The 26,740-nt window shown below is 40.1% G+C and overlaps 1 protein-coding gene across 2 annotated transcripts in view; it reads right to left on the reverse strand.

Moving 5' to 3' along the window:
• Positions 1 to 1,033: 1,033 nt before the first annotated feature.
• LRCH2 (leucine rich repeats and calponin homology domain containing 2) overlaps positions 1,034 to 26,740 on the reverse strand; it is a 39,348-nt gene continuing 13,641 nt past the window's right edge. Inside the window, exons 3-21 of one of the 2 annotated variants that reach the window (XM_034064296.1) lie at positions 24,273 to 24,399; positions 22,349 to 22,454; positions 22,123 to 22,259; positions 21,771 to 21,904; positions 20,536 to 20,623; positions 20,012 to 20,123; positions 19,606 to 19,703; positions 19,452 to 19,519; positions 18,518 to 18,622; positions 15,869 to 15,937; positions 13,595 to 13,643; positions 12,894 to 13,010; positions 11,342 to 11,386; positions 10,868 to 10,918; positions 9,774 to 9,831; positions 8,191 to 8,303; positions 6,930 to 7,067; positions 6,269 to 6,346; positions 1,034 to 5,158 (exon numbers count right to left, since the gene is read on the reverse strand). In XM_034064296.1, coding sequence (XP_033920187.1) covers positions 5,039 to 5,158; positions 6,269 to 6,346; positions 6,930 to 7,067; positions 8,191 to 8,303; positions 9,774 to 9,831; positions 10,868 to 10,918; positions 11,342 to 11,386; positions 12,894 to 13,010; positions 13,595 to 13,643; positions 15,869 to 15,937; positions 18,518 to 18,622; positions 19,452 to 19,519; positions 19,606 to 19,703; positions 20,012 to 20,123; positions 20,536 to 20,623; positions 21,771 to 21,904; positions 22,123 to 22,259; positions 22,349 to 22,454; positions 24,273 to 24,399 — 1,813 coding nt within the window. In that variant the 3' untranslated portion in view covers positions 1,034 to 5,038. Of the gene's footprint in view, positions 5,159 to 6,268; positions 6,347 to 6,929; positions 7,068 to 8,190; positions 8,304 to 9,773; positions 9,832 to 10,867; positions 10,919 to 11,341; positions 11,387 to 12,893; positions 13,011 to 13,594; positions 13,644 to 15,868; positions 15,938 to 18,517; positions 18,623 to 19,451; positions 19,520 to 19,605; positions 19,704 to 20,011; positions 20,124 to 20,535; positions 20,624 to 21,770; positions 21,905 to 22,122; positions 22,260 to 22,348; positions 22,455 to 24,272; positions 24,400 to 26,740 lie in introns of those variants that run through there. The other variant, XR_004549743.1, reaches the window with a different exon arrangement.

The raw sequence follows: 26,740 nt of genomic DNA on the forward strand, positions 1-26,740 counted from the left end.
TACCTTAGACAACTGTAATTTGCTTTTCCTGTTCCTGGTCTTACTGTCTTCTTTCAACTCCAGTTCTGTGGCTGTGGTTTTTGGGTGTTTGGTTTTTGTTTTCAAGTAGAGGTCACTGTTTAAAGTGACACACCTCTTGAGAGCAAGACACACAATAGCCTGACTACAGGATGAAAAAGAGAAGTGTGATTTACCAGTACAAAATCACCTATCTGCAGAAAGTGCCAGAAACTCCCCAGAGTTGCTTTTAGTTGGAATCAGCTGAATTAGTAACAAGCTTTGGTGCACAGGCAGACTGCAGCTGGGTTAGGTACAACAGCTACCCTTGTACAAGCATTAGAGAAGCAGCAGAAAGACAAGTGCCAACCTTTGTCCTTCCACCTGAGAAGACAGACATTTCCTTTAGTGAACAGATGCCTTTTCACTTCCTGTTTGAATTTGGCTACAGATTTATGTCCAAATCTAAGATGGACACTAAGTGATAACCGAAGTTTGAGGTACAGTACGTAACTGGTAGCAATCCTCACCTGCAGTGTTGCTATGGTGACACCCTCCCGTAGTATGAAAGCTGTTGCTTCAAAGGAATTTTTCCTACTGTCTTAATACACATATGGCACATCAGAAAACCTGTATTAATGAATTTGTGGTATTTTACAGATTCCTTTGACTTAGCAGAGGTCACTACTTTTACCCAAGAGTTTGATACTAGAGCTTTGCAGTGTCAAATTTGAGCCATGTTTGCTATGGTCTGCAGTTCAGGTGATCTGTAAGCCAAAAAGGTGGAATCTGTAATAGTAGAATCTTAGACTAGTTTGGGTTGGAAAGGACCTTAAAGCTCACCCAGTTCCAACCCTCTGCCATGGGCACAGACACCCTAGAGCAGGCTGCTCCAAGCCCTGTCCAACCTAGCCTTGGGCACTGCCAGGGACTGGGCAGCCACAACTTTCCTGGGCAGCCTGTTCCAGTAAATTTATTCCTTACATCTAACCTGAACTTTCCCTGTTTCAGTGTGAACCCATCACCCCTTGTCCTATCACTACAGTCCCTAATGAATAGTCCCTCTCCAGCATCCTTGTAGCCCCCTTCAGACACTGGGGGCTGCTCTAAGTTCTCCATGCAGCTTCTCTTCTCCAGGCTCAAGAGCCTCAATTTTATCAGCCTTCATAGGGAAGGAGCTCCAGCCCCTGACCATCCTCACAGCCTCCCCTGGACTCCTTTACTGAAGGAGTTCTTTACTCAAGGCCATCTCTGAGGCCCTTCTTCTCGCCTCCTTCTCTCCTGAAGTTAAGAGTGGAACATGCCTTGGCTTATGTGAAGCTTGGATTTTGTCCAGACATTCTTATGATTCATGTACTTATTGTTTCAACTGTTTCCTCCATATTTTATGATCATTTTAGTTTTTGGAAGACCTCTAGAGGTAAATGGCTTTCTGCATCGCCAGCAGTGCCCCAGCTCACACACTGCATTAGCAGTGTTGCAGACATGAAGCACTTCTGAGATAATGTGTGGGAGGCAACCACACTTTATCATGGTTATTTTAATGTCACTGCTTTAAGACCTCACAATAGTTGGGCATTATTGCTTAAATGAAAGATCTTTCATGTGTGACACATACTGCATCCAGTGACACAGAAACAGAACACATACACAAGGCCAGGGGCCCTGTCTGTAATTTATAGTTCAGATCACACAACTGCAGCAACTTTGTACAGCATTCACAATAAGAAAGCACCCTAGTTACCTCTTAAGTTTATTAGGAAAACTTAATGCAGCTTCCTCAAGTTTCTCATCATAACTTCTCTTTACATTCTAAGTAAAAACTGAGTAACTACAACAGGAAGGGGGGCAGGCCTCTCTTTTTAACCATTCCATCAGCTGCACCAAGTATTCGTGAATGCCACTGCATCCCAAACAGAATAGAAAAAGGGTATCTCAAACATACTAACTGTTGGGAGCAGGGATTCTGGAATCACAGTAGTTCACCAATGACACTGGAGAAATTTCTTAGAGTCAAGAGAAAGGAGGAGCATGTTTTAATGACCAATGTGAAGTCACTATATCTGTGAACAAACAAAAGTAACTGAGATGATGCTGGCAATCAAATGGAAAGGGAGAAAAGGGCAAATTCTTGTACAGGAAAGACACCAATGAACTTCTGTTACAAAACTTAAGCATCTTTTTTCACAGCTGCTCCTAAAAAAATGAAAAACCAAAACAAAACAAACAAAAAAAAAAAACACCACAATGGGAACAGCCAATTTCTGCAAGACTTGAGATTATTAATTGTAACAGCAGCTAAAGGAAGTGGAAGAAAAGATTTGTCCAGGCACAGTGGACCTTTTCTCAACACTGCTCTGAAAGATACTTGAAGGCCTTCATCTTTGTCATGCTAAAAAGGAAGCCCTGGAAGAATCACGATTCTCCTTCCCTGTAAGCATGAAGAAGGCCATAATTTCCAAGGAATGGCAAAGTGAGACTGCTCCTAATTTGCGGGAAGAACTCCAGAGTACTAAAGGAAAAGTTATTTTAGTAGTTTTCAGCTTCAGAGGTACAATTCAATGTAAATCCATTAATTTCACATTCAGTTTTCAAGTTACTTAGGAAATAAGCTAAGCTTAAAAAACCCCACAACCCAAGACCAAAAGGGTCAGCATCTGGCACATGACATCAAGGGGATTCTTAATGTTTATACTGAGATGGAACTTTATCAATTTAGTTTGAGTAGGGAAAAAAAGTTACCTTAAGATCAAAAAAACATTTAAATATACAAGGAAATAGGTCAGTTTAAGGCAGGTTAACTAAAAGTGACCATTTATAGTTAGCAATTCTATGGCTAACGTACTGAAAGAGAACGTGGTGGGTGTTGTCAATACCACAGCAAGGAACAGAAAGACAATGACTTATTTTTTTGAATGGTTGTGTTCTTCAAAAGCAGCAGACAAGCATTTGGCTTAATGAATTATATTACTTATTTGAGTCTTAGTGTGACTTTCCAGGGAAGTGCCTTTAGTGAGGTATGGGGACTGAAGGTGTTAAAATGAGGCCAACGTGGATGATTTACAAACCAATAAGAGAGGTTTGAAATCCCACATTTCAAAGGTCAAAGCAATCCAGTTTCCTTAAACAAGTATTCCTGTAACCTACAATTTCTTTTGAGAGGTTTGCTGTTTTACGCCAGCCTCTCCAGGAGCCCCACTGTAAGAAGCCATCTAAACAACAGTGGGTTTTAACTATTACATGTTGATCAGCTTGTTTCAAGGGGTTTAAAAGGAATCTATCTTTTAAACAAAATCTTGTCAGCAGAAGGTTATTTTTCCTCTCAATTACTGATTTTAAGGACTGTAAGTTAAGTGAAAAGTAAACAATACCTCTCCTTGTTCCTTTATGAATTATAATAGATGGGACTTTGATTAATTGGAAATAATAGAATCAAATCTTGTTACCTGCTTGGCAAATGTATCCCTCAATCAAAATAAACTTAGCCTGAAACAGAAACTCTGTGGCAGTTTTCAGTGGAACTACCTATGCATGAAAAACCGCCTAATGCAAACAGATTTATTACTAAATTATTAGCAACTCTTTTGGAGAACAACTCAACTGTGCATGGTTTCAGGATATGCTCAAAACACTGAGACCTGGCGTGGAAGCCAACAAATAGGTAAGACTTAGAGAAGCCTCAAAAACCCACCACAGTGGAGTATGTTCTTTTCACCATTTATCCAGAAAAGTCTACTGGTCTAATGTCTCAGTACAGTGACATGTGTACCAACCGATCTGTGTGCTAGGCCACACTTGTGTAAGTTACATAATAAACCCTGTAAAACACTAAAAAAGAGAAACACTGATATTTCCCAACTAAACTATGGATAAATCTGTTGTAAAAATGTAACATGAGCTCAGGAGCAACGTTACACAAAATCCTGAAAGTCACAGCAGGAACCTGAGATTTTGGCAGTTTTATCAAAATGTCCTAAGTTACTTGGTGTGCATCACTAGTCCTCACCTCTTACTCACCGTGTGTATCTGTGTGTCCTAAAGAAAAGTGGACAACTTATTCTTGTCCAACAATACATTAACCCAAAAGTGATCAGGTATTATCAAATTAAATATCATAAATAAAAAGTATTTACAGTATTTTCTAATTATTAGACAACAAAATAACCAATTCAATTGTGCAACAAACTTAAAAACACCCAACATCAAAAGTGTGAAGCGTTACTTAAATCTTCACATACTGATTTTACAAAAAACTAGTAAAATATTTAAAAATTTCCATTTCATCTATTTTAAACAAAGAAATTGCAAAAATGTGTCCGACTATTCCGAGTTCTCAATTACACAGGCACTTCACATGTAAACAATCTACAGTACAACTGAAAAAAAGTATTTGGCACCAACCTAGAAGACTGGAATAAACTCAATAAAACGTGTCCTTTTCCCATTGGATACTGCTTTGTGTAATCACCAGACACTCAGACTAAATACTGGCAATGTTAGAAGTGTCAAAGTTACAATGAGGAGTGCAAAAACTAAGGAACACAAAGATGAAGCTTTCTGAGGGAGTGGAAGTGGGTTACAAGTGATCAGCCGCTCGCATTTCTGCCATCACACCAGTGCTACATTTTTGTCTTACCTTGAAATCAAACGGTTGCCTTGCAAGATTAAAGTGAAGGGGGTGTGCTTTGTACTTGTAAAAGAATTCAAACAATGTTTTCAATGAGAGAAAAAGAAATCCAGCATTTAACTGTAACACTGAGGTGTTAAACGGCAGCTTTTAACTTAACCAGGAAGAGAACCGGATGCTACCACATCTCTGTGTGCATCCAATTACAAAAGTAAAGAAGAATAATTATGGTCTTTTAACTGCCAGCTGACTCCAAGGTTGTCACCTACAACTCCAAAGTAAGGCTCTCTACAGCATCTGGACAGATAGTAGTTTTTGATGGCTTGGGTGTTCCTATGTAGGAAGCTGAACTGCCTCAGAGGGATCCAAACAGGCAGATCGGATGGAACGTTGTCTGGCTCCCAAGGAGTTGTGTCACATGGAGGAAAGCTGAGGTACTTTCAACGCAGGCAATTCAAGCAGAGCTTGAACTGTGAGACCAACCTTCACCAGCCCCCTTTCCTCCAGGATGTGATGAGGCAAGCAAAGTCTCTCCTGTAAAACAAAACAGTACATGTATCAAGCTTCATTCTTTTTTCCTCCAAGGCAGGTTTCCTGAAGTCACACATACACCACTGAGACACATAGAAAGTGTCTCTGGCCTTAAATTTCACATGTGGTTCTTCATCTGGTAACAGAACGGCTGCAAAGTTATTATAATTCTATCCAATATCTGTCTAAAGTATTAAAACTATGACAACATTAGAAGAGACACAAGACTGCTAATTTCATAAAGCCAAAGACTGTTTTCATAAACAGAGCCAGAATAACACCTGATGGGCACTACTACCTCTGTGTCCTACTTCCCCCTCACCTTGCTTTATAAGCTTATTACCAATTTTTCCCTTGGGAAAACTTGGAAGTGTTGATAGACTGGATAATCAGCCATTCACCCATCAAGTGCTGGAATTTTAAACCGAAAGATGACAAACTGGACAACTTATCCAAGTGCTAGCCAGTGTTATTATCATTCAGGAGGTAAATCTTAGCATTTCTGTCTTCTGAATTTCCTGTGGCTCCAAACTAGACAGAATATGTGGCAGAGCAGTATTCCAGGCTTCTCAATCCATTAACGAATTTTCCTGTTCCACTAAAATACAGCAAAGTGTTTTTGTCTCTCCCAATATGCAGGAAATGGTTTGAACTTGAGGGGTTTTTCCCACCTCATACAGGGAAGAAAAAGGATAAACTTGGGCAACAGATGCATAAATAATGGGCTGCAACTACAGCTCTGCTGAGGATGATAGCTAAGCAGTTCTGTAATTGCAGGATTCTTCTAGGCAGACAGAAATTCATAAAGTGAGTTGCTAAACTCAAGGCTTTCAAGTATTACAACATTACCCTCTCTCATCTGTTCCACTGTTCAGATATAAATATAATGAGGTCAAGATCATTTTTACTATAAGGAACAAACTAGAAACCCATGAAGTCATTTCCTCAAGTTCATGCCACAGGCTAGAAATGGTACTTCCTTTCATACCTTCAAGTTCTGGTCAGTTTTATAGTCACTATTGCTAACTGAATTAAGCCATTCAAACTCTTCAAACTTCAGTATTTGCTGACATAGTTGTGTTTATTAGTAAGTCAATAAAGCAATCAGCATACCTGTGATACACCCAGCTTTTTACAAGCATCAAGAAAGTTCTCAACATTTCTTCGGCATTTTGCCATACTGAGCTTAGGCTGTAAAGACAGGACAGTAGATCAGTCATTACTGATGCAAATACCGTTACAACTGCTAAAACACAAGTTCTGTGAACACCCAGTTTGTGAAATGAGCTCTTAAAGAAAACTTCTGAGCCTCTGTTTAGTGCTTTCTGCAGAAAAACTGAAGTGAGGAATGTAGCCAGTTAACATGGTCAACACAGAATCATTGAATCATAGAATAGTTAGGATTGGAAAGGACCTTAAGATCATCCAGTTCCAACCCCCCTGCCATGGGCGGGGACACCTCACACTAAACCATATCACCCAAGCCTTCATCCAGCCTGGCCTTGAACACTGCCAGGGATGGAGCATTCACTACCTCCCTGGGCAACCCATTCCAGTACCTCACCACCCTAACAGTAAAGAATTTCTTCCTTAGATCCAGTCTAAACCTCTGCTGTTTAAGTTTCAACCCGTCACCCCTTGTCCTATCACTACAGTCCCTAATGAATAGTCCCTCCCCAGCATCCCTGTAGGCCATGATTCATGGTGCTTTAGTATTGAACTTCAAAAGCTTGTTTTCAGTTAAGATGCAACAGAAGTGAGATAAACCACTTACCACTGCTGGCGATGGTACGTGGATGCTGGCAACAGAACGTGGCCTTATGTGATTGGCTAAATGGCAAAGAACTACTCCATCCATCAATGCTGCTCCGATGTCATCTGGCAAAATTACTTTTAACCTGGATTCAAGATTCTATTAAAAAGTCCATAAATAAATTACTTTCAACATAAGCTAACTTTTGATTTTAAAGCATTCAATTTCAAAGGGATATTTTAATCCTAAAGTGAAGTAAATGAAGATAACTCGCGTCTTGTGCAAATATCCTTTCCTCTTCAGCATAAACCTCATATTCCCTTTGCTTGTTTGCTTGGTTTGTTGTTTTAATGACACACTCACATACATTGAGAAAGACATTGAGGCAACAACTGCCATGATACACAGCTCTCAAAGCCATTCCATGAACTCACTACTCAGAACAGGAAAACACAGAATTTAAGGACAGAAATGTCAGGCTGAACACCTCACTGACTAGTTAGTGTGCATAATCTCTGGGGTGAAATCATGCACAACTTTATTAGGAGAAAAAGAATAAAACAGAGGAACACAAACACTTTGGGTATGGATACTTCTCTTGTGCAGGTGACAGTGAAATAGCTGAGAAAAGGGTGGCCAAGAAGCACCCACACTTGTGTTGCAAAACAGAAGTGGGAACTGATTTTTCCCACCCCAGCAACAAGCCTCTGCTGCTCAGGAAGCGAACCAGACACGACAAACAGCCTTCAGAGAAGTCACACCCCAAATTCCTCCTGCCTTGGAAAGCAGAGCTTATCTGATTTGTAGTTAACTATAACTCTTCCATATCTTGAGAACAAAAACTAGACAGAAAACAGCTTATTGCAAGTCTGAAATTTAGATCCCATTCAGTACTGTATAACTTGCAGCAACTTTCTACATTCAAAAAAGCATTTTGCTATGACTATCTTTTTTGAAATCTCAGGTCAAACAGCAGCAAACACAAGCAGCCCTGTCATCTCTCTCCCTAGCAAAACCTAAAACCTCAGAAACCTAAAAATTAAGGATTTTCATTTAACTTAATTTTTCAGCTACAACATGTATAGGTCCTGATTGGTGTTTTAGCAGACTCAAAACCAGTGCCAACATAGCCTGCTACATGAAACTTCTTAAGAAGCATCACTACCGAGATGCCCTTGGACAACTGTAATGACTTGCAGGCCTTTGTTATAAAGGTTTAAGTTGTGGTTATAAAGGCTTAAATTAAATGCACTGCACCCATACAGTACATAATGGTACTTACATTGCGAAGCTGTCTTATTTGTTCCCTTTCTTCCCTTAAATGTTCCATTTTCCTCCTCATTGTAAATCCAGGATCCACGGCTCCATAGTCCTGGCGTGACGCACGGCTGAAAGCTGTTGAACATCAGTGAAGTTAGTTTTCAGAAGTCAGATTTAAAGATTGACTAATGGCCAAAAGTCGCAAACCAAAGGTAAAAATGGGGAAAAAGCTGCAGGCCTTTTTGGAACAAATATATTGAAGTATCCTGATGTAAAAAGTGCCGTCTATGAAACTTCTGTTTCAAATAAAATACAGAAATCATCTTTAAATGCAAATGGATAACTGGAAAATATGGAGACAGAATTGACTTCACCATTGAAATATCTGTTTGAGATCTACAGCTCCATCTACACATTTTCCAAGCTTACCTTGAAATGAGCTTTGAAAGTATTTTCATTGTGTTTGACTTTTAATCAAGTTTAAATTCTTTATGGAGACTAAAAAAAGGGTCAGAGTTCTCCAATACAACTTATATTGACAACTTTAAAATATACATATATATATATACACACAGATACACGGTAAGTGTGCATATGCAAAGATACAGTGATCGCTTCTTAAGAATTTAACTGAAAATATGAAGTGTCTCATCAAGAGGTTCAAGAGTTCTTTAAAAAGGAGGTGTGTTAAATTATTACATTCCCTTTACATTCTTCATGGGCAGAAAGCCTTCAAATGACAAATCTATTATTTTACAGAACGTTGGCAAATAAAACCTCTTCTGTACAGAACTCAGAAGCCTCTAGATCTCAGCCAGGCATGTTCTGGGTCATACAACTACCCTGACCACCTCTGGCACTGAAGTTTCATACAACTGCTTACAAAGCTCAAGGGACTTAAGGGCCTTGAAGAAGCCCTTTGCATCACCTCAGCCAGGCATACTCTGCTGCTGAGGGCTCACAGGCTCCTAATAAGGAGATCATTTCACTGAGCTAAAACTGAGGAGTTGAGATCATTCTTCCTTAATGAATTTGCATGAAGACTGTTCCCTTAAAAACAAGGAAGAGTGGTATTAACTGTAAAAAGGATTGCACAGGGGCTCTTCCAGTATTCACACAGACACTTGCAAACAAAAGAATATGGTAACTGAAAGAAACGTATTTTATCTACATAGATTTCAGAGGACTGAAGGTCTGCTTTAGACAATACAGCTCTCTTATGAGGGCACATCAGAGTCTTGGAAGAGTCAGTGTGCAAAGCACTAAGCCATGAAACTCCTGGCAAAGCTCTGCTCAAAGCACCCTTTCATAGGACAGACAAAGATCTGCTTCTCTTGAAACCCTCCCGGCTCAGCCATCAGGTCTCAAGAATGAGCTGTTGCCCTGCTCTCTGCAGTGACTACGTATGCACAAGTCAGTGCGTTTGTAAGCAGCTGCCTCTGTCCTTGCCCGTACCATGCTCATGGTAAGTACACAGAATGGACTGCTCCACTGGGGCAACTCTTCAGTCATTCACACTCCCACATCCTCCATCTTTAGCATCTATGTCAGCCCAGGAAATGAACAATTGTTTTTATAATGCTGTGGTAGAGAACTGCAGCTTACCTGACCTTGGTTTGAGACCAAATGGACCATGAGTGTTACTATCTGTCCTTTCATAATCCTGTTAAAAGAGATAAAGTCAATTTTCTTCCATTCATTAGAAGAGCTCACTTTTGTTCCATCAAGATAGTGTTTAAATTATACTTGCCTAAGAAAAATATCCTTCTGCTTAAGTGTAATGCCCTCTTTTGAAGGGAACAGTATAAAAGAGGAATGAAAGTAAGCTCGCTACATGGAGATAAAATTGCCTTAGTGAGGAAGAAAAGCAGCCCCAGATTAACTAAGATCTACCCTAACCCATTTCAAACTACCACAAACCATTCTGTGAATGGCATTTTAAGCCAGCTGAAAGCAAATGCAAGTATCCTCCCAACACTTGGTATCAAAATATTTCTTAGGAAATGTTTACTTTCAATTATGAAGATCAGGTTTTTCTCATTTCACCATCTAAAACAAAATATGCACTCAGTGATTTGGTATGCACAGGATATCTCATTGTTTCCACTCATTCCAGATGAGATGTTCTCATTTCTGCCCCCTCAGTTCCTTACTGACATAAGGGGGCAACATGAACGACTTTGGTGTGCTTTTTCAGCGCCCAGTGGGTGCAGCCCCACGGACATCCGTTCAAAAGGGAAGCACCCAGGGCACAAGGCTGCACCACAAAGGCAACAGCCAGAATCATCAGGGATAAAACTCCCAAAGAGTCGGTACTTTTGGGCTCCTTGTGATAAATAACATACTAACTCACAAGTTTCACTTTAAATTCCTTGGATGACTAGTGCATAGGGGACACCTGCATAGTGTGCAAGTTTCATTTTTGCTTTAATAGCTGTTTTCATTAGGAAAGATAATGGAGACAAAGCAATGCACCTTTCCACACACTGGTCAAAAAGAAGCCATCTAGGAGAGACCAGACAGCTGCAAAGATAAACCAAGTTGTACCATCTGTCTGTAGTTTCTATTTTTGACTTCTTTATGATGACAAAATATTTCTAATTGCAGTTTCAAAGGAAACAGCTTTACATCTGTGTGGTGACAAGTAATGCACACAAAGAAATGTTTGTTGAATGAAAAACAAACCCACAAACTTGTACCTCAGACGACACAGGAGACTGTGGAGACACATTAGTATTATCACTGTCTTGCTAAAAAGAAATCAAAGAGATGAAATTATAAAAATGAAGATAATGATTTCACAAGAAACATGGAATTAATGAAATACACAATACATGAGACATGCAACATTGTCAAGCATGCAACAAATTGGCAGCAACTGAGCCTAAGTCAAGGAAACATTGTTCACTGTGTCGAGCATTACCTTCACATCCCCTCTGCTTGACAGGGGAGTTAACTTCCCTAACACCAAAGCCAGTAAATGTCCTACTTTTCTTGATGAGCTTTTTTAAATGAAAGAGTTTAATTACTTTTTGCTGCTCTGGTTCTGGAATGCAGTTTGTTTGCATGGATTCCAGCCAATGTTTTCCTGGTCTATGACTTGTAAGCATTCAGGGAAAGACAAATGTAATAAAGCATTTTCTTAAATGTTTTACGCAGTTACTGTTTCTCACCTCATCATTTTCATTTCCACTTGAACTCTTTCTGGAAGACTTATACTGCAAAACACACATAATTATTGCTTTAAAATGGAATTATGGTTTTCATTTGAACTAAATGGTTTGATAGCACTCAGATGTGACTTATTACTGGTGAAGCTGCTGAGAAAAAAAAACATGTTACAGAATCAAAGGAGCTAAAAGCAAACAAAACAGAACATGAACATCTAGTTCCTAGGACAGGCAAGATCTTACTCATGTTGATGAGCTAAAGGCATTTTCAAACTAAATAGTTTTATAATGTGAACTCTAAGTATGACACATACTGTGCTGGAAGGGACCTTAAGACTCACCCAGCTCCAACTCCTGCCACAGGCAGGGACACCTTCCACTGCAGCAGCTGCTCCAAGCCCCTGTGTCCAACCTGGCCTTGAACACTGCCAGGGATGGGACAGCCACAGCTTCTCTGGGCACCCTGTGCCAGCGCCTCAGCACCCTCACAGGGAAGAGCTTCTGCCTAAGACCTCATCTCAGTCTCCCCTGTTCTGGCAGGTTAAAGCCATTCCCCTTGGCCTGTCCCTACAGGCCCTTGTCTAAAGCCCCTCTCCAGCTTTCCTGGAGCCACTTTAGGCACTAGTAACTGGAAGGTGTGCCAGGAGCCTTCTCCAGGCTGAACCAGCTCAGCTCTCTCAGCCTGTCACTGGAGCAGAGGTGACTAAACTCTGTTCACTTAATTTTTTTCCCCTTTTTTCTGAAGGCAAAATTACAGAAAAAAAATAAAAAACAGGCCCCAAACAACCAAATTCCTGGAAAGAGGTCACAAGTCCATCAACTGCTCAGGAAGAAGATAAATAGCTTCTAGAATGACAAGAATACCTCTGAGGTGTATGGAATGCTCTGTTCTAGCCAGAATTCACTTACTTTCAAGGTCCCTAGCATTTCATAAAGACATTTGATGGCAAAGAGCCAAGAAACTAATTTCTTAAGAGACAAGTTTAATTTTAACTCAGCTTCCCACTGCAGATAATTCTCCTCTTTCTCCACCATGACCCAAACCAAATTTTATCTGATGATGCTGGTAAGCTCCAATCTGTTTTGCCACAAGCAGGCACTGACCTCTGGTGACCAGTGGAACACACTACAGTAGCAAAGCAGTACAGACAATTTCCTCTCTGAAGTGCAGTCTAATGCACTGAGAAGATTCTGCCAAAGGCACAAATGATTCTTAAAACCATACTGAATAAAATCCATTTCCCTTGTGCTATGATAAAAAATAAGCGTAAAACCCCTCCAACTGGATGGGGAAGGAGCAATGACTGAAGATTTCTTTCTGTCTTTGCCATCAGACAACTGTAAATTACTTTCAATTATTTAAAGCACTAAGATTTTTCTGCACTCTCACATTCCCCTAAATACAGAATATATGTTATTTAACTCCAAAGAGCCAAATAAAAAACACAGGTTACATATAGAATTAAAAGTATGCCAACCTTTGATGTTTTCTTACTTTTCCTTAATGATATAGGTTCTTATTAAAGTGCCCCGCACCCACACTCCCCCCCATTACCTTGAAATATTCTTTCCTGATCTGTTTACTTCTCCTTCTCTCTTCACTCTGCCAGATCACTGGCTGGGTTTCTGGCCAGTGCTGCTCATCCACTGGATCCTTCTGGTTTTCCAGGGGCTACAAATACCCAAGTATTTTTAAGGTAACTATTCCTCGTGGACATTAACATCAATTATTATGTACTACATGACTACAACACAACAGTTTAAGTATCTCTCTGCTGTTCTCATCTAAAAGAACATACACATCTACTAGCTGTAAGAGAAAGCTCTCTTTCACAGTAATGTATTATGCAATGTACTCTAGAGAGCGAGCAGATTTAGTCTTATAACAATGAATATGTATGATATCTCTATTTTATGAGAACTGAAGGCAGATAATCTGAAGGGACCATTTCATTAGGCTAAAACTTCATTTGCAACTATTCCTTCCTATTAGAGTACGAGGCTTTTTAAAGCAATTGCAAACATTTGATAAATTAAAAGGCAAGTATCATATACCCTTAAAACAAAAAGCCTCCGTTAAATACAAGCCAAACTAATTTCAAGCATAAGGTTCCTCAAAGGTTTTCTATTTTCCACCACAATTCCATACATACAATAACTCTGTGTGTATAAATGTTTTTTGCCAGAAATACAAACCCCAAAAGCAACAACAATCATTCAAATACAATGGCACCATATTCACATTTGCATATTTACCTGCCAGCTGTATGGGGACACTGGGGAATTCACTTCATCTGTTGTGACACTAAAAACAAAGATGAGACATTATGAAATTTACTCCTCATCTATTTGAAGACTAAGTTACTTTAAAATATCACAAAAATGCACACTTAAAAAGCAGCTTCTCTGCAGCACTACAGTGGGTTTTGGCTGCCCATATAAAGAATGTCACTCTTTCTGCCTATTTCACTCTCCCTTACCGCATGCTGACAACAGATCCTCCACACTACAGATCTTGACTCAGATAAAGCTTTTACTTCAGCATGTTGACCTTTAGAGATTACTAATACATCTTCATCGCTCTGCTTCTCAAAGCAACCAGGGAAACATTGTGATCAAAGCTGACAAGAGATCTATTATTAAACATTTGGGAGACTCACCTCCTTCCTTACACTGTTAGCTCTACAGGGTAAAGTAGAAGCTTATACTAGTCAGAAAGGAAAAATGTTTTTAAGATGGGACAGTGAAGCTGGAACATGAACTGCAGGAGAACCTTTACCATTCTATGATGAGAAGTTCTTGGGGAAATAAAAATGTTTAGATTTACCATCCCTTAAATTTTCCTTTCTGAATTTATCTGTGGAATTCATTTCTATCCCCTTTCCAGCACCATTTCATTCACATTCTGACTGGTGGCTTGGAAGCTGTGCAGTAGATGAGGCGGCTAACAGCTGGAGATTGAATGCAATGAGCATTCAACACAATGAGCACCCTGAGCAATCAGAATAAATCCTGAAGGAAAGCATCCAGCCACTTAACTTCTACTGCTCTGGATTCCTTTCCCTTCTTTTTTCTTTGTTTGCCTCAAACCAATAACACTACATTTAAAGCTGTTAGGCACAAGAAAACTGAATCATAACCAACAGCTTGATAAGCAATGCAGTTGAGAACTGCAGGAACTGCTGGGGAAAGTACTTAAGCACATATACATCTATTAACTATGATATGTTCTGCAAGTGTAAATTCTTTAGGGATAGGACAGTCTTTCTACTCTCCTTGTATGTTCATTACACAGTATATGATTTGGGCTTCTATGTATCAGAACAATAAACCAACAAAGAACCTGGAACAACATATCCTATGTGCACCCCTCAGAATTAAGGGGATGGGGAGATGGTTGGGGGTGGGTTGTTTTCTTTTTTTTTTGTTTCATGCAAAGGAATAATAGTTACAGCATGGTTCATCTAACCACCAGCCATGTATGCAGCTGGATCTCTAAAACCACAGACACAGATGAGACACAGCAGCCAATATAGGATGTATCACACTGAACTATCTGCACTATGTCCTTTCCTCTTCCAGTAAAAGCTTTTCTCATGTGATCCTGTACTGTAGAGAGCTGTTAGCACCAGCAGTGCCCTCTAGCAACATTATGGCCTTTGTCTCCAAGATTCACAGCCAGAGATGGGTCTGGACACAAGCAGATAAGGGATTCTGCTGAAGGTATCCATTTTAGAAGACTGGGGCTGGCAAAAATCACAAAAGCCATGGTTCAAATGGAGCTCTCACAGAAGGCTGCCAGCAAATGCTCCTTCTTTTGCCTAACAAATAAAACTGATTATTTCTAGGCCAAACAGATTAAAAGAATTCATCTAGGATTCCTTAAGGGAGGGAGGGCTGAAAACTTGTTCTCTCACCCATGTAGTTAGAAATGGGGAGCACTGAATTCCCAAGCTCCTCAACACAAGGCCCTGGGTATTTCTGTTTGTGGTTGCTTTGTGGTGGTGATGTTTTATTAATTCAAAGAAAGAGCACCAAAGCACATCTCTTGCAGAACATGGATTCCTCATTGATGGCCAGTGAAGGCTTTGAATTCCCATCAACTCTTCCAACAGCTCTTATGAGCACACAGTGACTGCCAGGGAGAAATGCAGATGCCTAAAGCCAGCTACAATGTCACTTAGTGTAACACAGGATCTAACCCACCTGCAAGGGACTGATGCCTAGGGGAACTATGACCATCTGGACTGGGACTGCATGTCTGAAGATTTATTCAGTGATGTTTTAGTCACCTGAACCGCTGCCACAGAGCCATAATTAGTTTATGGATTATATCACCTCCTAAAGGCTCCAAAGAACAGGATTTGATCATTATTTTGTCTAATCTGGATGAAAGAAGATCCAAACCAGATTATTTGGGAAGCTTCTGTTTCTTCTCGAGCTATGACAGAAGATGGCAGCAGCGACACAGAGTAAATACAGAAATTGATCAACTCCTGAAAGCTGTGATACATTTAAGTATATCAATACCATTTCTCAGATTCCACTGGCTGCTTTGGCCTGTTCCTTGTGCTTACTGAAACTGAATGATTAAGAAGCCTAGAAAGAAAAAGAGACACACATTTATCCAACAGCTTTGTAATTTGCATGTATTCTAAGAAAAAAGGGTTTACTTTCACTGTGTAACATTTCCTGTGAAAAACAGGTTTGAACATAAAGGAGATATTTTCCACCAGATTAGACTGTGTGGACACGTGAAATCCAAGCCCAATACTGCGTCCATTGAAATAAACAATACTGTTTCTATTTTCTGAAATATTTCAAGTCTTGAATTTTAAGTCAAACTTAGTATTTCAAACCAAAACGAAGTCTCCTATTTTCCTAACTATATATTATTTGTGGTGACCTCACACCTCTGCAAAGGTATGCTGCCCTCAAGACAAAAGGCCCCACTGTTAACCAAGGTCAGATGACAGAAGTTCATCAACCTAAATCAGACAAGAAACAATACACAGATTGAGCACAAGAAGTCAGTCAACAGGAGCAGGTAAGAAAGTAGCAGAATAAGAAACACTGCAAGTGCAAAGGAAATGCAGGGGAAAAGGATGTGGAAAATGGAAAAAACACACTCTAAGAACTAAGTGAAAAGTCTAATGCAGAAATGAACCAATGGAAATTCCATGTTTCTAAATGGTAAACAGTGAAAGAAGCCTAAACTTACATACAGATTCAGAACAACTGAAGAATACACAGGAAGAAGATTATGAGTTACTATTATGGATGTTTAAAGTGTTAAAGGTAACAAAACCACTCAGTACCACTTACAATTAAATGTTTTCAAGGAAGTGTCATGTTGGACAGAAACTAGAATGAGTAATTCTGAATTCTTGGAGATAATATTACACACTGACACTGACTTCATGTGCAGAACTGTGATCAAAGTATATTGGCACTTTTAAACCAAAATCTATGCAATCAAAATAATAAATAATAAATAAATAACCGCAAGCACTTTTGCCTCATGTTCCATATTTGAGGTACTGTATATTAAAGAACCAAAAAAAACTGAAGAGGAAGCATGCCAAAGGTACAGGAAATTTCACTTTTAGGTTTGGACTCACTTAAATGTTCTTTGGAGAGCTGCCTAATTAAATATTATCCTTAAATAGTATTTCAGCTCAAAGAACAATAAATGCATTGCCATCTATTTTTGACAGCAAAATACCTCAGGCTAGCTTAGCCAACCCCTTTATTCTGGTTTTGTTCAAGAAATGGCACAAACTGCTCCTTCTGTGGCCGTTTTAACTGTGGCAATCTGAAGCTCTACAAACACTTTATACCTTGATGCACGTCCTGCCGCCCTTGTCCTCTGGAAGAGCTTTTCACTGAATGAAGTTCTATAGCTTAATGGCCTTCGTCTGTATTCACAGTTCATGTACACCAAAGCCACAGACGGAAGAAGGAAGCAGGACAGGTTGACAGGAGAGGACAGGGAAGTCATTAGCAGAGCAAGCAAAAGGAAAGAGACTGCATAATATTAAAAGCAAACCAAACCACACTGAACAGAAACAGGATTAGTAAGAAGTTATGTCACAACACTCACTTCTGTTCACTCAGACTGAACACATTTTCCACACAAACAGAAACAGCTTCACTAGAATTCAAAGTATTATTCTTACTGCTGTTTATGGCAAGAAGTTACAAATTCACAAAGCCAGGGATGCAGAATTAGGGATAGATTTAGTAGCAGAGGTCATTCTGCCCTATTGTATTTAAAGATACACAAGCAAACTCCAATAAATGCTAAACTGAGAAGTAAAACTTAACAACTAAGACTGCATATCTGAATAATTCAAGAGCAAAGCAGAACTATTAGCAAGGTCACTGCATTAAGACACAACTATGGTGACTAGAAGTTAAGCTGAAGTACTTCAGAAGAGGAGTGGCTTGCTATTTCAAATTATCAGGTAACCAGGAAATACTAAAACTAATCAAACACGTGCAATATAACCATCATAAAATCTAACAGAAGAAAACACACTTATTCTCTTTTGATTAATAAATTGAGAAAAATTGGCATTTTTAGTCTTCTTTGCAATACTCTTTAGTAATAAGAACATATAAAGATTTCATTGCTATTTTTCCCTTCCCAGTGTGAATAAGCAATTTTTAAATACACTGCATGCAGTTATAAGTAAAACCTATCTAAAACCTGTCTATCCCCCTGCTGTTATTGACTTACATAATTTTTAAAGCTGTGCAATTCACACTAGAAGGATATGAACTTCTCTAAGGGCTTCATGTGCATTTCAAATACCTCACAAGAAAACCAGCAGTGCAGAACCTCCCCCCTGGCCTGTCCACATCCCACAACTCCAGGGATTTCTTCTGCTCCCCATTTTATACAGTTAACTTGTTCTATTTCTTTCCTCTGCTCTACAGCTCCATGAATGTGAGACTTTCACATTCATCTCTTCCTCTCTATTGAAGGTATATCCCTGCTTCTCTAGACAACAGGTTTAGAGTAAGAAACACAGGACAGGTATCTTGAAAGCATCTGTCACTGTAACAGCTGGACAAAAAAAGTTCTCAAAATGATGAGGTGTCTAGACCTTTTGGGTACAAGACAGGTTAAAGAATAAATTCACTGTAAACCAAGTTACCCTAATACTGCAATACCTGTGTTTTTGTTCTTGCTGCAGTAACTGAGCTGCTATTTTTCTCAAGTCAGTCACTTCTTTGAGTTCATCATCATCTTCAGCCAGCAGCTGTTCTTTCTGCAGTCTGAAACATTAAATGTCAGTGACTTGCCTGACTTCAGTAAAGCCAGACACAGAAATGGCTGCATTACTGAACAACTGAGAACCACCTCCAGTATGCTTATTTTCTGTCCAAGGAGCACCCTGTGCTCCCTGTGAGGTTCCTTTCCTTCATATGCAATGAGCTTGAAACAGAATCATTAAGTTGGAAGGGACCTCTGGAGATCATCAGGACCAACTGCCTGCCAAGGCAGGGCCATCCAGAACAGGTTACACAGGTATGTGTCCATGGTGGATTTGGGATGTCTCCAGAGAGGCAGACTCCAGAACCCCCCAGGGCAGCCGGTGCCAGTGCTCTGCCACCCACAACGGAGAGAAAATCTTCCTCACATTGAGGTGAAACTTGTGCTTTAGTTTATGGCCATTGCTCCTCATCCTGTCCCTGAGCACCATTGAAAAGAGTATGGCACCATCCTCCTGGCACCTGCCTTTGAGATACTGATCTACATCGATGGGATCCCCTCTCAGTCTGCTCTTCTGTAGACTCAACAGGTCCAGCTCCTGCAGCCTCTTCTCATAAGATTGATCCTCCAGACCCCTGAGCACCCTTATGGCCCTCCCCTGGACTCCCTCCAGTAGCTCCTCATCTTGTACTGAGGAGCCCAGAACTGGACACAGGACTCCAGACATGGCCTCCCCAGGGTCAGTAGAGGGGGAGGATCAGCTCCCTCGCCCTGCTGCCACACTCCTCCCAGTGCACCCCAGGATACTCATGGGCCAACCAAAAACCAAACCAAGCCTCACCTCCCACTGTCAGTAAAAGCTTCCCAAAAAGGATGATAAAGACAACTTACCTTTTCTCATCGCCCCAGTCCTCATTCTGTTCTATTTTCTGGGATTTCTCAGGCTGTTTTCCCTGTTCCTTGGCACAGAATGAAGAATAAACTCAGACTTGAATTAAAAGAAAAGCAAGGATGCTGAACAGTGTTTCTTGTCACACTATGCTACCTTAATATAAGACAGCAGTGGTCCAGTGTGTACATCTGCTTGCTCAGGAACAGCTCCCTCTTCAGTGTTCGGATCAATGTAGTCATACACCTCCTGGTCTAGTGAGGATCGATGAAGAATAGAAAAGATAATATTAAACAGCTCTCTCAACCAAGTTTTATTCCTCAGAGAGATAATTACTTATGAAGAAGGTCAACTAAAACCATGAAATCCTTTCTCCTTAAGCTAGAAATCATGTTATTTTCTTTCTGGCCTTGTCTATGTGTGATTATTACATTGTTTCCTGTAAGGATGAAAACACAGCACCAACACATGATCTTGTCCTTTTGTGCAATGTTCTTATATTGCATTACCAAACCAGAAGTATTTCTGTGACCTAAACTGAAAGATGCACAACAGATATTACCTTTCTGTGGATCAAGTTTACTTCCTATTACATGATTGTCATTCCTTAATGTCTGTTCCCTCGTTGATTCTGATACCTGGGAGTGGAGGCTGATTGTATCATCATCCGATGGCTGCAAAGACAGTCACATTTAATACAGAACTTACAAATAAACCATTACATGATTTGCTGAAGAATTCATCAATTCTAGTACAACTAACCCTATCAGGAGCCAGAGCACCCAGGATGAAATGTCAAGTGAGATGTCTCTGGAGGTGTTCTTTTGGGAGGAGGTGAGAAGGAGCTTTAAAAGAATCATAGTTTGGGAAATAACACACAGCTACTCAGTACATAATCTAACACTGAAACACAGTACTTTGAACAATGAGGTCCAGCCCACCCTGGTCAGTGGGCTAAGGAAAATCCTTGGGTACTGTCTTACCTACAGCTTCCAACTACTTTTACCCTTGTTACACTAAGGGGGGAGAAAGAGAGGGAAAAAAACCAATCAAAACTTAACAAATTCAAAATCAAAAACTACTCACTTCTGTTGTGGACAACCTTTTATCCCCATTATCACTTCCGATGCCAGAGTCGGGTCCATGATTTTTATTGGGATAAAAGTCCTCCATGCTACATTAAGAAAAAACCCACAAATAAACACACAAAGAATGAAAGAAACTTGTTTAATTGCTCAAAAGAACATCCTTTAATAAACACGTTCTCTATACTCATCAACAGCAAGCAATACAATTTTTGCTCAATGCCCCATGAGCAGAGAATAAAGGGGAATGGCTTTAACCTGCCAGAACAGGGGAGACTGAGATGAGGTCTTAGGCAGAAGCTCTTCCCTGGGAGGGTGCTGAGGTGCTAGCACAGGGTGCCCAGAGAAGCTGTGGCTGCCCCATGCCTGGCAGTGTTCAAGGCCAGGTTGGACATGGGGGCTTTGGAGCAACCTGCTCTAGTGCCCATTGCAGGGGGGTGGCATTGGATGAGCTTTAAGCTCCCTTCCAACCAAAACCAGGCTGGAATGCTATGATTCAGAAGCCATGTACAGACACTGTGGACTAATTGCCTATGGCACAGTTGCCAGGGATCACGATCATGGACTAATTCTGATGGTTCAGATGGTTCTGTGTAGGCTTACTTCACAACTTTCCTCTTCCCCTCAGCATTGAGCACAGAGAGGCACAAGTTGCCCATTTTCTTAAAATGCAATTTGCAAGGAAATTGCTGTTCCCTATGGTTTCCAACAGCGAACCAAACTGACAGAGAACACAAAGGCACATCCACTGCATTACCCAAGATGTGCTCAGTACAGAAGGTAAACAAAATATTCTGCACTTTTTGACCTCATCCAATCCAATAAAAAAGGCACTGCATTTCACTGATGTTTAAGCCTGTTTCCCTTAATATATTTATATATATGTGGGAGGCAGACTTTCTATCCACCACAGTAACTCTATATTCAGAACATTTATGGGAACTTTTCATCCGGTTTTGCCATAATCTGTTTGGGAAATAAATAGCTGAAATTTCCAATCAATAAATGGAAAATACATCTTTGTTCCGATTTGCAAGTCTTAAGCACGTACTTAAACAATTTCTCAGTGTAACTCAGATGAGCCAATAAAGCTTCCAGTAACAAAACCTTAAAAGATAAATACTATGACTCCTAAATAAAGAGTTGAAGTACTGAAATTACAGCTATTATCTGTAATAAACAGATCACTTCATAGCAAATGCTGCAGTGAAATAAAATAAACACAGCACCACTCACCTGTCTGTCAGTGGCTGAGAGGGGATTCGTTTACCTAATGATGGAAGATCCAAAGAATCTGGTTTTTTATCTATTCTGAGGCACGCCTGAATGCTGAGGAATTTAAATATATGCACTTTACCCTTTAAACAGATCTGTTGGGAAACAAATGAACAAAAGAGATGTTAATTATACAGCACATCTTTTGAAACTGCACCCCAGCGAATACTTCCTACACTGAGTTTGTACCCACAACTTCCCACTGGAAGAAATAAAGCTAAAAAATGAAAACCTGATTGCTCTAACTTAGAATAGCTGCTTCTTTCTTAAGCTCCTACAGCAAAGTTCTGAGCTCGAAAGCTTTAATACTAACCTGTGCTGGTGGTATCTGCATTGGATTGTTATCCAAAACTATAACTTGTAAGTGCCGTAACTTTCTGTAACAAATTGGGATTTCTGTAATTTTATTACAAGAAAAATCCAGCTTTACCAAGGGAAGGTCTCCTAATTCTGCATTGGGGGAGACAAACAGAAACAGAATCAGAGATCTTCTTAACACTAATTTACCTACATCAAAGAAATGAAGAGGAGCAGCTTACCATCTGGCAACATATGGAGATTATTTCTTCTTATGTTTAATTCTCTAAGTGACTGCAGTTTTCCTATCTGCTGGGGTAGAACCTGGAGCTCATTGCAGCTAATATCCTGAGAAAGATAGTAATAAATTAACTGAACATCTTAAATGAAATGAAACAAAGGAAAAGTGTTATCAAAACTACCATAAAGCATACTATAAAACCCCCAAGTCTTTTATCTTTGTTCCACAAAGGTTAGTAGTACCACAATACATCTTGCTCGTTCTTCAGCATTTAGTCATTCAAGCGTCAAGAATTCAATTCAAACAGTTAAACCAATGAGTGATGAAAGACTGGTTTTCAGATTGAATCCCAAGATTCTGGAGTTCCTGGTGTAGCACCCACGCCAGTTAACAGCTCCCTGTGCCATGGCTGGCAGATGGGCTTGCATTCTGCTTTTCCTGGGAAGATCCTTTTTCCTGGAAACACCTTGAACCAACCCATGCAACTAAAGACTGACAAAGAGCAACAGCAGGCTCATCAGCTATCTGACAAGCACTAGATGGTGACAGAGCTGCACCAAATGAACACAGACTACAGCCATTTCTGAGCCTAATTTAACATTTATGTAGCCCAGACCGAGTCAAGTGATGTAAGATCATTTCTAACCTCTTTTTATTTTCAATTCAATGAAATGTGCTTCAGATACTAGTTTCCTAGACAAGATAACAATGACAGAGATGATTTTAAGGCAAGCTGAGTCAGTACTAGATATCAGGCCTTAACCAACCACATCCAGCCTCCTCCTCCACTACATGCTCCCAGAGCTTCCACTTAGGCACTGCTCATCTGCTTTTGGCAACCACAATATCTACACAGCGGTGAATGTCCCAAAGCCCAGGCTGCTTGGGATCAACTGCTTCTCTGTCCACATCAAGGTTTAGATGGGATTCCCTCCCTAAAACATTCACTTCCTTTAAAACTAGCAGTGGTACATTAAAATCTTCTGACAGTAGAGAAAGTATAAAGAAGGTGGTGAGGCGCTGGCACAGGGTGACCAGAGAAGCTGTGGCTGCCCCATCCCTGGCAGTGTTCAAGGCCAGGTTGGACACAGGGGCTTGGAGCAGTTGCTCCAGTGGAAGGTGTCCCTGCCTGTGGCAGTGGGATTGGAACTGGATGAGCTTTAAGGTCCCTTCCAACACAAACCAGTCTGGGATTCTATGATAATCTCATACTACTTGTAAATTAGGTCATGTTAAATGAGATCTCCAGGGTATACACAGTTACCCTGGAAACAGGATGCAGATTGCTTGCAGTGGCCAAAGAAATACACATAAATAAGAAATCAAGCATAGTGTAAGCACCAGGTTGGTGAATAATTGTGCAGAGTTCTTCAAAACATGAGCTTAACACAGAGTAATGATCAGAAAAGCACAGAATAGGAAGCGATATAGAGAAAGTTATGGAGGCTAAAGCACAAATTTAGTATGCCAAAGGATAAAATCAGTTTGTACAGACACTTAAGCTGTGAATATCACACATCCTTCTAGTCACCCCAACCAACATAAAGGAACAGCAGAAGGGGGGGATGGGACACATACCAAAAATGAAGAGAATGATGACTACTGTAAAGAAGGTAAACAGAAAAATTCACACTTTTTAACATACAAGTGAGGGACTCCAGTAAAATGGTGTTTCAGATTCTTTCATTTATGAACCCCTTAAGCTTTAGTTAACCCAACATACTGGTTTGTGTTTAACCCCATTTGTGAAACCCTACAGCAGAGCACACCTAGAACTGCAGCTCCAACACTAAGAAAAAGCAGGTACTGAATTTAAATTTTGAAGTTCTAAATTTACAATATTGTTCATTTCTCTTTTATTACAAGGTGAACAAACGGCTTCTCATTTTAGGTTACTCAGTACAATGGTTCACAATTGTACTTACCAACTCCATGAGATCTCTCAACTTCCCAATTTCTTCTGGAATGGAGACCAGCTTATTGTTACTGACAACCAGAACTTTCAGGGGAAGATCAAACAGGTATTTTGGCAACGTTGATAAAAGATTTCGACTTGAAAAGTAAGAAAAATTCAGACACAAGGCTAGGTTAGAATCTCTGTATGCATGACATGGAGTCTGAAAAGCCCATTGTACAACTTTCCTCCTAGTCCAGAAGATATTCTCCCTCATTCCAACTTCATCTAACTTTAAGATACAATCTCCATCATGAATTCCTTACCAGATAAAACCTCTCTCAGATATGTGAATTTTAGATCCTCATCTTGCTGAGTATGTACTAGAACTTAATCCAACACTAAAGCGTACAGAGAAATGTGTTATGAGGAATAATGTTTGATGTCTGCTGTTATGCTGTTTTCCCATACCTTCAGGAGGAGCACCTGATCCAATGCTCTACCAACATAAAGTCGTGTTCTCAGCAAACCAGAACTCAAGACAAGGCCACTACTCCTTATGTCATGTGGTCACATCACTCCTGGGCCATCACAAAAACCCCTCAACATCTAGTTACTACTTTGCTTGAGCAATAGTTTGGAAGGAAAGTTTCAATAAAAATAAAATGTGTATCATTTTCCACCTGCATGCACATATGTCTGCTTTGCACACAAGAAATAAACAGTTACTGACACTTTGATTTACATCCATACTGGAAAAACTACCAGCTGCAGACTGCCACTGCCAGAAACATAGCCAATTCTTCTAAAAAGCTACTTGGACACTTAAAAAAGCCATTGGAAAACCAGCTTGTTCAGGTGAGGTATGAAAGCAATTCTTTTCAGACATAAAAATAAGTATCTAAATCAGTAAATGCTGTTGCTTTAAGTAGAACTGTGGAGAGTCAGTTCTAGTTTGAAGAGAAAAAAGCCATAAAACCCCCCATCTAAGTGCTGACATCTGTGTTGACACTATATTAAGAAACCCCCCAAAGATTTACTGGTTTATATTTTTCAGAGCACTGTTTTTGTATGCAAAAGCTTTTTACATTATTCTTCTCCATGACTACAGCTTGGAAAGCTGCGAAGCCAACAAAAATAAATTCATGTCTTGTAATGCTTCAGCTTCAAAGAAGTGCTGCAAGTTTAACAGCATCAAAAGAAAGTAATTGGAATCTGGGTAGAGCTGTTCATTCAAAGTGAACAACGCAAACAAGTTCTGGGTGTACGTATGTGGTAAGTCTCTTTGTACGTTGCATTTCAGGTACATACAACAGGCTCTTCTGGTTATAGAGCATGAAAAGCAAAACCATGAACTAAACTTTTTTGTGATAGATTATACAGTGGAGGCAATGGGAGAGTCGTTCTCTGCATCAGCTCAGTTTCCTCTGGGCTTTTGCTGGTTCAAGGGGGGTTGGTTTTTACAGAGCTGCCTGCTTGACTATGAATTGCACAATACACTTCTTCAGTCATCTGAATCCAAAATTAGAATTTGAGATCATGTGGTTTTCTTCTGCAACAATGTATTTCAACTCATAAGCCAGTATTTTAGCCTGTTCTTCAATTCCTCCAGTCCATACATCCATGCACTGCAAAAAGAGGCCCGAGACATCAGCACAAAACTGTAGACAAAGCACAGTGTGGCAGATGATAATTGGAAGAGTTGACTCCTGAACCATGTAACACCCAGTCAGAACTGCTTGCTGCTGTATTTCTTTAGAAAGAACTGTATTCAGCACCATCTAAAGAGAAATGGACTGTCGCTGTTCTGGGAAGAAAGTGAGGTCCAATTCCTTTCAGAAAACGTTCTAATTTTATCATATTATTCTCTTTAGAACCATCACAGAACACTGTGACTCTTCAATCACTAAGTTCTAATACTTGCAGATTTCAAAACACAGTCTTTAGGCCCACTGTCAAGATTCGGCTGAACAGGGTGCTGGGCCATATAATCGGGGTCATGCTTTGCCAAGAAAGGTTGCCCAGATGACCCCTGAGATTGCTCCCAACGCAGGATTCCAGGATTCTGGGATTTTTGTCTGGTTTGCCTGAGTTTGGTTTACCTTTATCTTTTCCAGAATAAATTCACAAACTCTTAGGTTTTTTTTCCAAAATCAATTCTGGAACCAAACCTCCCATGTTCAAAAACCCTCACCTGACAGGACTGTCTAGGACCTGATATAGTCAATACAAGAAATGGACTACCACAGACAGCAGGGTCTCTGCTCATTTTGGGAGGGTTCTTCCAGATTCCTTCTCCTTCAAGAGCACATATTCATCTTCTGCTCTTCTGGGAAGATCCAACGATATGTTTTCCAAGTTTAAGAACAGCAATGGAAGTAAATAATGTGCAAAGTGAGGAGGGCCTTCTGGCCAGAGACATCCACCCTCCTGAGAGCAGCACACTATGACAGCTGCTTCCTAAACACTGTCTGTCTACAGAACATTAAGATCAAAGAA

Source organism: Melopsittacus undulatus, chromosome 6 (genome assembly GCF_012275295.1).
Source record: "Melopsittacus undulatus isolate bMelUnd1 chromosome 6, bMelUnd1.mat.Z, whole genome shotgun sequence".
NCBI lineage: Eukaryota > Metazoa > Chordata > Aves > Psittaciformes > Psittaculidae > Melopsittacus > Melopsittacus undulatus.